Source organism: Triturus cristatus, chromosome 3_2 (assembly GCF_964204655.1).
Source record: "Triturus cristatus chromosome 3_2, aTriCri1.1, whole genome shotgun sequence".
Taxonomy (NCBI): Eukaryota; Metazoa; Chordata; class Amphibia; order Caudata; family Salamandridae; genus Triturus; species Triturus cristatus.
The window spans coordinates 733,611,026-733,625,544 of record NC_140584.1 but is presented as its reverse complement, the minus strand read 5'-3'; the positions used below and the strand labels follow the sequence as shown (position 1 = coordinate 733,625,544).

Sequence of the window (14,519 nt, the reverse complement as noted above, 5' to 3'; positions counted from 1 at the left end):
AAGGCGGTGCGTGGCACTGAGATCCCTGGTTAATGGGGTTTTGGCCGCATGGCCTGGCCGTAAAGGCCGTGCGCGGCACAGGGTTGGGTGCTTATAAGGGGTTGGCCAAAGGCCGGCGCACATGGCTGAAGGCCATGCACAGTGGTGGTTGGATTAACTTAAAATAATTAAAGTTACTTAATATAAAAAAAAAATCACTGAAAAAACTAAAGTTACAGGAACGTTATAGTTAGGAAATGGAATTAAAAATACCATATAAATTCTCTTAAAAAACTAAAGGTTACAGGGACATTAAAGTTAGGGTCACATTTTACTTGCACAAAACTATAGAAATTCAGCAGTTATAGTTATGACTAGCTTAAGTAATTATAACTTTTGCCCTACGGTAACTATAACTCAAACCCTCTCCTTGCACTTCTAATTACCTCACATATTACATCACTCATGACATCTTTGATAATATCATTCATAATATCAATGTAACTTTAGCAGTAAAATTATTGTGGAAAAAAACTGCATGGAAGGGGCGTGAGTTATAGTTACTTGAGCTAACCATAACTGTAACTGCTGAATTTCTATGTTTAGACAGCTGTAAGGGACAGCAATGGGCACCTCTTTTGCATCGAGCTATGCCAATCTGGTGATGGGCTGGTGGGAGGAACAGGTGTCCATGGATCCCAAAATGGATATGTTTTTCAAGTGTGTAAATATCTGGTTACATTACATAGACAATTTGTTTTTAATTTGAGAGGGATCAGATGAAGACCTATGTGAGTTTATAGAATGCATTAATAAGAACAACTTAAATTTGGCCTTTACGATCCCTCACAGTGAAGCCACAATTGACTTTCTAGTTATACATATAGAGGTGCAAGGTGAAAAACTAGTAACCTCATTATTCAAGAAAGAAACAGCAGGAAATACTGTCCTACACACACTTAGCAGTCACCCAGGGCACATAAAGTGGAATATCCGCTATGGGGAGCTGATAAGGCTGAAGCACAGGAAGAGATGGTGAGGAGATGTAAAGCTAGAAGCTATCCTATGAAAGTCCTAAACACAGCAATAACCAGGACTAAATATAAGGATAGAAAGAGATTGCTGTATGAAACAGGCACAAGAAAGGAAGAAGTTTGCCGAGACTATCCCTAAAAAAGCCAAAACTATCCCTAAAAAAGTTTGCGTGCTCACAACCTTTAATAAAGAATTGAAGAAAGTGGCTGTGATCCTAACTAGAAACTGGGAAGTCTTAAGGAATGAACCCACGATTAGAGAGTATGTGGGTGAAGCACCAAGCATTACATATAGAAGAAGCAGAAATATGAGAGATATGCTGGTGCATAGTCACTTCCAGCCAGAGAATGTTAAAACATGGCTTGGCACCGAACCCTCTGGTTCTTTCCCTTCTAGAAACTGCAAGGCCTGTAAATATAGTCCATCCAGAACTACATATAGTGTTCCCTTCCAGGAAAAACCATATCAAATACGACACTAAATTAGGTGCAACATAGATTTTGCAGTGTACTGTACAGAGTGTCTCTGTCCATGAAGATACGTGAGCAGTACTATATTTCATGTAAGAAAACGTATCTTAGAGTATCTAAGGGCTATCACAAATTAAGATCAGAAAAATCCAGCGGCGCTTCACTTCCAGACCAACCAAAGAAGTGACAGGACACCGATGACCTTTGATCATGACAGAATGATTAAACAACAGAGAGAAGTGGACCGATGTCTGATGTTATGTAGGCTAGAATCAGAGTATTTAATCAACTTAGAGACTTTGAAACCAAAGGGTCTTCACATGAGCGAAGATCTAGCCGTACATTTAGACACATGAATGTTAAGATTGTAGAATATCTTGTCCGTTTCCTATTTCCTTTCCAACAAAAAACAGATCTGTCTGCATTGTGCAGTTTCCAGGCTTTCTTTTATTTTTTAACTTTTAATTTGAAATGAATACCCAATTTCTTTCTTTTCTTATAATTCTCTCTATATAGAAATGATTTATGGCTTGTTTTCAGCTAAGGAAGCTTTTCTGTGAAAATGAGGATGGTACACATGCAATGTACACTCCATGAATGATGGAATGTCCACTAGGGCTTGATTCACATAGGAGATAATGCATAAATATGTAATGCAAATTAAACAATACTCTTATATTTTTATATAGAAAAGATTTAAGGTTTAGGAAGCTTTTCCATGAAAATGACGATGGTACACATGTAACGTGCTTTGGATAAATGATTGGATGCCCACTAGAGCTTTATTGACATAAGAGACAATGTACATATGTAATCTATTTTTTGTTGTATGAACAAAAGCCCACTAGGGCAAGATGGTCAAAAATAGAGTGCAATAGTGGAGGCAAACTGGTGAAAGTATGTTTCTTAAAATCAATTTGAAATATATTAGTGCTTAAATAAGTAGCATCATGAATCAATAGAATGTACTTATTTATTTTTTGCTTCTATTGAGATAATTATTTTCTTACAATAATTTCGCCCTAAATTCCTTGCCAAAGATAGATCAAGCTCCCTGTATACATGGATAAACTGTTTTATTATAACAATGAACAATAAAATGTACAGAACAGAAGAAAGACTATGTGGGACATAACAGTATGTTTTTTATGTTCATTACTTGAATTACATGTTTACTATAAATCTGTGGTTTGGATGGTAACACTAATCCGTGATCAAGGCTCATGGGCAGGAGCCGAAACTCATTGGGTCTGTGGCAGCTTGCCATAATATTATGAATAAAGCACTTCTTTTGTACCAATATCAGGCATACTGTGTTTTGTCTGCTAACGGCAAGACAGTGAGTTGGAGATTTCGGCAGGTGACCTTTCTTGCATGCCGAGGCCACCCTGTGAAGGTTGGACGTTCTAAGAACAGAGCTACAGTGTTTGGGCCTATTAAATAGTATTGATAAGAAGGAGAAAGCTCTTAGGTAATCATCTTGGAGTTTGGAGTTTAAGATCTGGGAGTAGGAGTATTTTAATAGAAGATGTGGAAAGCTCTGCAATCTATTTAGTATATTGGTGTTGGGCACCCTTATAGTCTTTGGTGGTGTGAATGTGGTTGCTCGTCTGGATTTTTCTGAGTTTATATGCTAAAATCTTGTCAGCTATGTTACCTTTTTGGTAATATTCCTGATTTGTGGACGATGTCTTCCAACAATAGCTGTTCTAATTCACCTCTATGTTTTCTCTGTATGTCACTGGGAGTGGTCGTTTTTGTGTTGAGACCCTACTTATTGGAGTTGGGACTCTAGGTCTGTCTTCTTTTGGTTTACTAATGTCTTGAAGGTGTCTGTATGAGAGATTAAGTTGTACTTAATTACTGCCATAGCTGCGTCATAGTGTATTTCCCAGATAACTTCTTCATTGTCATTTCTTGAAATAATGTTCCGTTTGTTTTATGGAACTTCATTGGGTTACTTCTCAGAGGCAATTTTGTACATAATCCAAGTTTTACAGAGGGAGCTTGTGGACAGTGCTATATTAAAGGCTAGTCATACCAGTGCATGGTATCGCAAGACGTCCAAACCTATGGAGGTGCATATAATGGATTGATATTGATGTCAATGTTAGAAAGAAATCTTTTCTTATAATCATCCTATGTGATACTGAGAGGACTTTAAATGACTGTCACTGTGATTAAATAGTTTTTCTATAGTTTTAGATCCTAGACCGGCCAGTCGCATTCATCAGTCTTTACCTTTTTGACCGCTTTCTTCTTTTTTCAACAGATTTAATTTCAGGGAAACAAGATTTTCAAGACTCTGATTTTGTGTACCGGTGTATTTCTACTACAGAGAATGAGGGCACCCTTTTCTGCTTCTCATTTTGAAATAGTGAAGATTGTAGGGTGTTCCCAAACGTGGAGCTACCAACTTATGTTGTGTGTAAAGGGATGCTTTGATTTACCACAGGAAGGATTTAAACAAATGGTGAAATGAGTCAGGTTTTCAGACAAACTCTCATACATCAAGACTCTAAACAGTCATTTAACTTGAACCTTCACACTGACTTCCTATACATATGGGTGACAACATCATGCTTCAAATAAATGCAGAAATGCATCATTGGTAATATCATTGATAAACTTAGCACTATGTTCATACATTCATTTGTTTCAAAAAAGCATCATTCAGGTACTTCTGAAAAGTTGCATATGTGCCTTCAAACACATGATGATTAAAGGGCACTTACTTCTAGATCTATGGTCAATCCATAGAGTTGAACTTGTGTTTCGAAACTGATAGAGTGAAGTTCATCAGTCACAAAATGAGGACCCTGAGGAAAATATTGCAAATGTGAATTAATGCTATCCAAATAATATATGTACACTCACTTTAACGGCACCATTTTGAACCATATGACACTTAAGTATTCAGGTCTTCTTTTCAGAGACCAGATGAGCAAATCAGAAAGCTCTGAGGTTGAGTGTCGAATTAAAGATGATTAAGACATTTAGTGAGTCACCACAAACTGCAAGCCATTTTACGTCAACAAACTTTGATCTATTGATTCTCGTTGCAACTCGGCCATCAGCCAACGGGTGACTATTATTTACTGCTTCCAGAAACAACGACATGGTCTAAAAGTTAGCTAGAACTTTAATACACTGTGATGTTGTTTACCCCTCTTTTCTTTAAACTAAGCGATTACATTAATATCCTTCCTTCCACTCTTGTTTGCTAAAAAGCATAAACATTTACACCGTACCCAACCTCGTTGAGTTGTGCTCAAGACTGCGCTACCCTCCGCGATCTAAAATACTTGTCTCTTTTTCCATTCCATCTGTTTTACTTCCCATCTCTCTGTCAGGTACAAAAGCTAGTAGCACATCTATGACACTATAGTAATATTTGCTATAATACATTGATTTGTCAGTGACATTTTTCCATAGGATCTAGTCAATCTTGAATTAAGAGAAGCAAGGACAATCATTCCCTCTGTAAATCACTTACATTGTATATATTTTGTCTGATTCCTTCTAGGGACTGTTTGTACTGCTAAATAAATGTATATTTTGCTTCTTAAAAAAGATCTGAGGAATTCCATTAAAGTAACTGCTCTTTAGTCAGCACAGGTTGTAGAAAGTCCTTCTGCTTCTTTCCTGGTAATTCAAACAGAACTCAATATTCTTTTAAGCTAAAACCACATTAAAATGTAGGTTTTTATATATATTTTTGGTTTGAAGAATTGTATAAGGCACTACTTGTCTGATTTTGGCTACTTCAGGGATCTTGATGTAGGAAGAGAGCAACACTTTAGCAGGAGGATTTGTCCAGACGGATATGCAGTTTGGTTCGGACATCAGATTTGGGCTGAGGACATTCCAGTGTTTAGGGGCTTAATTCACAGAGGTATTTTCGGATGTAAGCATATATTTATAGCTGAAAATATCCCATTTATGCCTGCTAGGCATTCACCAAAGGATTCCTATTAGGCATAAATGGACTACTCCACCACAAATTTGGAACAAGCATTGGCATAGCCAATAGGTCTCGCCTTTGAGACCTTTTAAGTGTTTAGCCATGCAACAGTTGATGTTGTTGCACCAAGGATATTGTGTCGCATTTGCGAGAGTTTATGCTATTGGCAATGTAAATTACAATGCCTCTTATTTATTTGTATCAAAAACCAACACATTAATAAAAGGTCATGTAATCTACAATGCCGATAGCTCAAACTCTAGTAAATGCGAGACCTATTGCATTGCAAATGCTTGTTTTCTTAAGGCGGTTGGTGGTGGTAGGGAGAATACGCAAGATGGACAATGAGGGGGTAGCAGGGTATAGCAAAACTGGCAGGAAGGGGTTAAGGGGGGAGGTGGTGGCGAATTGAGAAAAATGGGGAAAAAGCAACACTGCCAGAAATGGCAGGGGGTGGGAAGGGAATAAGCAACACAGCCTTAAGGGGAGAAACCAACACAGACAGAGGTGGGAGAGGAAGAAGCAACAAAGATGGGGGTGAGAGCAGAAGAAGTAACAGACGGGAGTGGGAGAGAAAGATATAATAGGGACGGGCGGGAGGAAGAAGCAGCACAGACGGGTAGAGGAAGAAGCAGCACAGACGGGTAGGGGAAGAAGCAGCACAGACAGAGAGGGGAAGTAGCAGCACAGATGGGGGTGGGAAGGGAAGAAGCAACACGGACAGAAGAAAGAAAACAAATAAAAAATAGGACCTGAATCATAGCACAAGCAGCAGAAGGACCATAATCCAGATGAAGCAACCAGTTCTTGTTCTGTAGTCAAGCCGAGAAGTGAAACCGGCTCGTGCTGCCAGATTAGAAGGCAGCAAATAATGACAGTGAAGCCCACCATCACTCATTTGCTAAGCTATGGGCAAGCTACATGTCGCTTGTTAAACACAATATCCCTCGCAAGCGAGAGCATACGCTAGTGCATGCTCAAGCAGGTGGGACTTGAAAAAGTGACAGACATATGGCTACAGATTTTCCCGCAAAGCACTACCACTGCAGCCACAGAAACAAGATGGCATCCGTCAACAGTGAACGCAAACAATCTAAAGCCATTAGCGACTATTTTTCTGTGATAGATTATGGTGCCTCTCGATTTCACCTCAAAACAGGTTTGAAAAATGTGCACATCCGTTTGAAGGAAATGAAAACCTGGATGTGATATGTATTGTAATTTTGAAACAACATGGAAAGAGGCTGATGATAGATGATGGCAAACGGGTTATATAGAGATGTTATAGATACCAAAAACTACATGCGCTATTACCTAATAAGACAACCCTGACTTCGGTCTATCACGAGGGATAAAGTACATTGTTTTCCTGAATATTAGCACAATTACCATTCAGTGCGCCCGCCTACATATGAACTGAGGTATGTATACATTTGGGACAGCTCGGTGGCAGCTGGTAAAGGAGTAAACCCTGCAATGAGCTACAGAGAAAAGCCATTACGTTCACTAAATTGGAAAACACGGGGTATGGCATCTCAATTCCAGCAGTCTGGGCTGCAGAACAGCGGCGCAGTGGTCATGCAAGGAAGGACCGGTGTCCAGAAGACGATTGTTATGCGTTACACGAGCCAGAAGGGTCTCATAAGCTAAGGGGAGTTAGACGGGCTTCGAGTGAAATTATCGATAAGCAGTAGGAAAAACACGTCTGCAACTGTTCCAGGCATATCAAGCCCGATGGGATTGAGAGACTCATTATACAGGTTCGACTGATCGAATTCACACCAGTCATCGCTTGCAGAAATACATTCAGCCTGACAAAGGCAATTTTATTTCTAATAATAGAATATGATTGACAGAGCCAATTAAACGGCAGGGAGGCCTGTCTCTGCTGAAGAAAAATTGCTTTAGGAAACAGGGGGTCGGCCCGTCTAAAGTGATCAATGGGAAATAGTCCATTTTACAGCACACATGGATTCTGCTTTTGTAACGTGTGGCCACAGAAACGCACCCCGATGCTTTCATCGCATCAGTTTTAGGCGACCTGCACGCAAAATTAATAATTTTGCTCCTTGTTGAACATTTTCAGTAAAATGAGTTTCACAGTATTAAGGAATGCAAAATGGCATAAAAAAAGTATTAAAGCGTAAATAATTGACTGTCTTCTCCAAAGTGATCACGATCGCGATGACGCGCTCTGTGCTCAGCACGCGAGGGATGCGCGCGCAGCTGCGTTGATTGCAGAGGTGGAGCGAGGCGCGCGCGCTTGTGCGCGTAACCGAAAGCTGGTGGCCGGCAACAGCCTTTGGAAGCATTTCCAAAAGCCACACTGACTAAATGTCTCGCAAAGCAGCGCATGCGCTGACTCAGCGAGACCTAAAAATGAGCAGTAGTAAATCTAACTCAAGGGATGGGAAGTAAGCATCACAAGGTGGGGTTTTCTGAGTACATTTTTGAATGCCCACAATCAAATACATTGACCTGATGTTGATCTGACCTCTCCTTCTCTACCTTGGAATTGGTTGTAAAGATACTCCAACCAATGGCTCGAAGAACTCCCTTCCAGGGTGGGAAAAGGAACAAGTCAACACAACGTTTGGTGGTAGTGTAAGAGAAGGATGTTCTCTGCAAGGATAAATGTTTCCTCACTGAGAAAAAAATGTGCATTTGCACAGTGGGTTTCATTGTGCCTTGCAAGAAAAGGAGCCCACAAGACATGTCGAATGACATTCTCTATTAGATACTTTGAAACCTACGAATGGTGTAGCTCTAGAGACCCGCTTCTAAGAATGTTTGTGAAATAAAAATAAAACATAAAAATAAGTTCAGAGTCAGTTGTATATTCTGCACTTTTTTGCATCAGGCCATAGGTCATTGAATGCCAAAGGATTTTCTTTTGTGTTCAATCTCTCTCAAATGATCGATAGATTATTTGATGGTTAGACATTGAGGAGAGGGATCTGGTGGGGGCATAATGAGCTGCCATATTGTATAGGTAAATTTGTCCATATACAAGTATCCCTTATCTTACATGGCTGTTGAGAAAATTACTCACCAACATCGGGTACTCTGCCTTAGAAGCCTGCGTCTCATAAATATTATGTCACAGTATGCGTCATGAGGTATTTCTTAATTGTTTACTTCTTGTGTCTGTATGTAGACTATAAATTACAACGAAAAGAAATTTCAAGGTTGACAGAGCATGAAGAATGAGAGCAAAACTGAGAAAACTCATACCTCATTTCCCTGTTTTCCAGCACTCGACTTGTTTTCTTTGGTTTTCTAGAAGAATAGAAGAATATAAATTAAAATGAATACACAAAATAATTTTACACATAATGTAGACAAAGACACATATTTGAATGTATTATAAATGTGGTACTGAAAAAGTGAAAATCATGCTTCTCTGTTTACCACAGGACAGGTACAACATGGCCACTGAATCTTCGAAGTGCAAGTTATGTCTGTCTGCTTCATTGTTGTGTCTCAATTCTTAAATAGGGTTGCCCACTTTAAAACGAAAGGGCAGTACTTTACATTATCGCCATTTCGCAGATAGACCCAGACAACAAGGATGGTGGAAATACTTATACAAAGGGTATTGTGTAAATACAACAGTATTCTGAGTTGTGGATGGAGATGGGGAATTAAAATGGGAATCATATTTACTGCACTTGGTTCCCAATTATTGCCGTATTTTTACGACATGCCCAGCTGTGAAATTGTACCATTATTTAACTGGGGAAATTATATGGGGTGGTGACAGTACTGGAAATGCAGTATTACAGCTACTTGTAAGGTCTTTCCGGGAGGAACATGTCATACCTCTCACAAGGCTTTATAAAAGGGTTACGACCACTATCTTGTTTCAGTTACTAAATTATAACTTACCTTTCCCGTTGACCTTTCCACAAAAACATTTAAAAATATTTATATTTAAAACAAGTGATGAAGTTTAGTTAGCTTCCTACCTTTCAAAGTACATGTTCCTTGCTCTGCATACTGACATTTATTTAGTGTTTTGTGAAGGGAGGAGAATATCGCCTTTCAAGCAGCAGCGGCTGGCACAGGTAAACGCGGTGAGGCGGCGGGCCGGGATGGGGGCGGGATGGGAGGTGGGCGAGGTCGACAGGCGATGGAAAAGGTATATTTAAATGAATAATACCTATTCTGTGATTCGTCGACTTCCCCCTGCCGCATCCTGCCTCACCCCAGTGCCCAGTGCTTAATTTGTAAAATATTAAGTGCCAGGGCTCTGACCGGGAGGCCACTGCAGCTTGCACCACCCATCGCCTTTGTCATTGCTGCCAAAACAACTACTAATCATCCCTCTCACATGTAAATGCGACAGTTCAGATTATTCCAGGCCCCCAAAGTTAAAGGAATGGCTGGGGAGGCAGACATTTGCCATTTTAATGTATATTGAATTTGAATTGTATTCCTAAACAACCGTTGTTCTCTGCTCATCTCTAAATTATATGAGCAACGCTATCATGTGGTAGACTGTTCTATGTAAGGTGTTGACAATTAGGTGCCGGTGCTGAGCACCAGAAACCAATTAAGTGCCGGTGCTTAGCACCGGAAAGCCCCGGCTCAAATTATGCACTGCCGGTGCCCAACCGCGCTTACCTGTGTCAGCCGCTGCTGCCTTTCAGTTACTTTTGGGTGCTTTGTTTTATTAACTGGATTAGAGCTATTTTAGAGCCTAAAATATTAGTTATTAAGTATTAGCTATTCAAGTTACATATACAATGACGTGATTGTGAGGGTTAGACATAGGACTGAGTGATAAGCTACTGAACAAGCAGGAGTGAGATATTGAAGACATAAATTGAGAATATAAAAATGACGGCTATGAATTGTGAAAGAATTATTGGAACCATATATAGAAAACGTTAATGTTCTTGACTTTTGGATGTATGATTAACAATTATTTTTGTATATTCAAATGACCATATAAATTGAAAGGAATTATAAAGTTATACCACTGAATTGTTAAATGATGGTAACTGTATTTGAATACAAGTTCAAATACTATTAAATGTAATATCTGAAAGAAACAGTTAGTTATAGATTCCTTACCTTTGTATTACCCCCAGGCGTCAGACTGGATCCAGAAAGGTTTTCGGCAGCAATCCCCTTGCGCGTCAGAAAGTGCCGTCGGTCAACTCCGCGTTCATCGTCGTGGTCGATGGAATGACGTTGCGGTAGCTACATAGATGCCGCCCTTGCGCGCTGATGTCAGTTCTTTCTTTTTCCGCGCCAGACTGAACCTATTCTTGACTTTTGTTGACTTTGTTGTTGTTTGAGTCCATCGACTCCTGATGCATGCGGGATGCCCGGCTTTAAGGCTTGCGGTTCCTGTAACTGACTCATGTCAGTGACGGATCCGTACCGCTTGTGCCTCTACTGCTTGGAGTGCGACCACGACCCTCAAGTCTTTGCAGGAGTGGTCCCGACAGCTACTCGAGGCCCGGCAGTCGGCTCCGCACGGCGCGAGGTCCAGGTAGTGGAGGAGGTCGATGGACCGCTCGCGGAGCCAACACCATTCTTTGTCGAAGTCTTCGCACTTGGGGTCAGGTAAGTCGAAGCACAAAAATAAGTTGAAGAAGCATTGTCGCAGTGGGCGCATTCCCTACTGCTCCTCTGGACAGGGAATCCAAAAAGCTGGATCATCTTGGGATGAAGATGTTTTCTTCCTCCAGCTTGGGACTGCGGTTGGTAAACACCGTATGTCTATTGTGCCGTTACACCCACTCCGTGTGGGACACGGTTGCACAAGTGCTGCCTCAGTGCCCGGAGGAGGAGAGACAGCCTTTACAACAAAACTATTACAACGCATGCCATTACATAACATGTCATTGCAATGCAAAAAGTGTGCAGCAGTGGGTAGAAGGTGTTGGATTTAACTCCAACACCTTCCCTACTGTTGCACTCACTGGAGTTGGAATAGAAAATTAATCTTTTCCAACTTACAGCGCCCCCCGACAGAAAGTCGGAGTAAAAGTTTGCGTTGCAACGGCATGCAATGTAATGGCATGCGTTGTAACGTCACCTATTCCTGGAAGAGGCCCGGGCGGTGCACTCTTGAGCGGTTGCTGAAAGGAGAGATGCAGAGAAGTTTACCATCCTTTGTGGGCTGAAAACCGCCGACGCACTTGGCAGGACGATTTCCACGTCAGTAACCCTTCGACGCTACGCCTGCTTGCGTTCAACTGTTTTTTCCAGGGATGTCCAATCCACCCTTATGGACATGCCCTTTGATGGCGACAAGGCAGACTACGCGCTAGAGCGCTTTAAGGACTCTCGGGCTACGGCCAGGTCCTTGGGCCTCTCCATCACCCGTCCTGCGCAGTCTGCCTTTCGCCCCTTACGTGGCTACGTAAGGGGTGCCCAGCTATGTCCTGCCCAGAGCCACAGGCCCGCACAAGCTGTTCAGCCCCAGCGCAGCCGGGGATGTGGGGACCACCGCTGTGGTTCTGGGGGCTAGCGGGCAGGCCAATCCACCACAGCCCCTCAGCAGCAGCCTCCAAACCCTCCCCGTCTGACCTTTCAGGGCCACAAAATGCCAGTGGGCGGGAGGAGCTGCCATCACCTCCCCCATTGGTGCACCATCACATCGGACAGGTGGGTTTTGCAAATAGTCTGAAAGGGCTACTCCCTCCCCTTCGAGACTACCCCTCCATCCATTCCACCTCAGTACCATCGCATGACGGAGGATCACCTGGCCCTTCTCCAACAGGAAGTTTTGGCACTCTTGGCCAAGGGAGCCATCGAGCGCAATCCTGCCCCTGAAGTAGGTCGTGGTTGCTATTCCCACTACTTTCTGGTGGCCAAGAAGGACAAAGGTCAGCATCCTATCTTGGATCTCAGGAACGTCAACCGCTTCCTCCGGAAGGAGAAGTTCAAAATGTTGACACTCGCTCAGGTATTGTCTTCCCTTGACCCTGGAGACTGAATGGTAGCGTTGGACTTGCAGGACGTCTATTTCCACTTCCCCGTCCTGCCGGCCCACAGGCATTACCTATGGTTCACGGTAGGCCTCAAGCATTTTCAGTTTAGCATGCTTCCCTTTGGCCTTACCAGCGCCCCTCAGGTGTTCACAGAAGTGATGGCGGTGGTCGCAGCTGACCTGTGCAGACCAGGGGTTCCAGTCTTCCCCTATCTCGATGACTGGCTGTTGAAGGCAGGCTCGCTTCAGGCTGTCGTCTCCCACCTCCAGACTACGGCCGACCTCCTGCATTCGCTGGCGTTCTCCATCAACGTGCCAAAGTCACACCTGACCCCTTCTCAGAAGCTCCTTTTTATCGGAGCGGTTCTGGACACTACACAGTTTAGGGTTTATCCTCCCAAACAGCGAATGCGGGCTATGATTCCAATCTTTCAGCCTCTATCCTGGGTTTTGGTCAGGATGACCCTCAGGCTGCTGGGTCTGATGGCCACCTGCATCCTTCTGGGGGATCATGCCAGATGGCATATGCGGGCTCTGCAGTGGGACCTGAAGTTCCAGTGTGTCCGACATCAAGGGAATCTGTCCGATTGTGTCCAGATCTTGGAGGGTACTGCACACCAAGTGCAGTGGTGGCTTACGAACCAGGATTGGGTCGAAGGCAGATCCCTCTCCCATCCTCAACCAGAGTTCACAGTGGTGACCGATGCATCACTCCTGGGATGAGGCAGCCACATGGGGGAGGCGGAGATCAGATGCCTCTGGTCTCCGGCTGAGTCCGGGCTCCACATCAACCTTTTGGAGCTTCGGGCAATTCATCTTGCACTCAAGGCATTCCTTCTCTCTGTCCGGGGAAGAGTAGTGCAGGTGTTCACAGACAACACCACTGCAATGTGGTACTGCAACAAACAAGGTAGGGTGGGGTTGTGGACCCTATGTCAGGAGACCCTCCGCTGCTGGACATGGCTGGAACATCAGGGCATATCCCTGGTGGGAAACAACCTTTACATTGCATATTTTACTCCGCAAACAATCACAACACGGTGGTTACAACGACCGCGTTGTTACCACACAGTGCCATTACTACGCAAGTCATTACATTGACTTGCAGTAGATGGTGCTCTAACATAAGGAATAGTATAGTTTACTGTTCCAACACCTTCCCTACTGTTACGTAGGCTGGAGTTGGAATAGTAAATTATACATTTCTAATGTTACGGTGCCGTCTACTGCAAGTCAATGTAATGACTTGCGTAGTAATGGTATTGCGTGGTAACAACGCGGTCGTTGTAACGACTGTGCTGTGATTGTATTGCAGTGTAAAATCCGCATTGTAAACGTATATATTCATCCATGGTGGTTCAACACCTGGCAGGTTCTCTGAATGCCAAGGAGGACGAACTCAACCTCAGGTGCATGATGGATCACGAATGGCGTCTTCACTCGGAGGTGGTGCAAGGTCTCTTTCAGCAGTGGGGAGAGCCTTAGTTAGATCTATTTGCCACTGAAGAGAATGCACAATGTCAGCAGTTCTACTCATTGGAATTTCAAAGGTGGCACTCGCAATGCTTTTCGTCGTGAGTGGAGTTACGGTCTTCTATACGCCTTTCCGCCTATACCACTTCTGCCTAGAGTGCTGAAAAAGATCAAGCACGACCGGGCCCAAGTCATTCTTGTGGCTACGGTTGGGCACGAAGAGTCTGGAATCCCAAGCTGCCGAACATGGCCATCGATCCTCCGATCAGACTGCCTGTTCGGGAGGATCTTCTGTCGCAACAGCAGGGGATGGTCCTCCACCCAAACCTGTCCAGCCTCCACCTCCTTGCGTGGAGATTGAGCGGCGGCAGTTGACATCTTTTGACCTGCCTCCCAAAGTCTGCAATGTTATCTTGGCAGCCAGGCTTCCCTCCACTAAGACGGTATACGCCTGCAGATGGAACAAATTTGTGGCATGGTGCACAGCAAAGGCTGTAGATCCCCTTGCCGCCCCTCTTTCTGAAGTTCGCTTGTTCCTCCATTCTTGGGCACAGCAGGGCCCTGCTGGGGTCACTCTAAAGGGCTCTAAAGGCCATTTCAGCCTTCCTTAGGCTCCCTGATCAGTGTTCTCTTTTTAAGTCCCCTGTTG

At 43.2% G+C, this 14,519-nt stretch overlaps 1 protein-coding gene across 1 annotated transcript in view; it reads right to left on the bottom strand.

Annotated features, from left to right (window-relative positions):
• Positions 1-14,519, bottom strand: part of STAT4 (signal transducer and activator of transcription 4) — a 772,166-nt gene that overhangs the window by 367,527 nt on the left and 390,120 nt on the right. The window contains exons 14-15 of the mRNA XM_085648785.1: positions 8,683-8,727; positions 4,220-4,303 (exon numbers count right to left, since the gene is read on the bottom strand). Of these exons, the coding sequence (XP_085504911.1) occupies positions 4,220-4,303; positions 8,683-8,727 (129 nt within the window). The remainder of the gene's footprint in view (positions 1-4,219; positions 4,304-8,682; positions 8,728-14,519) is intronic.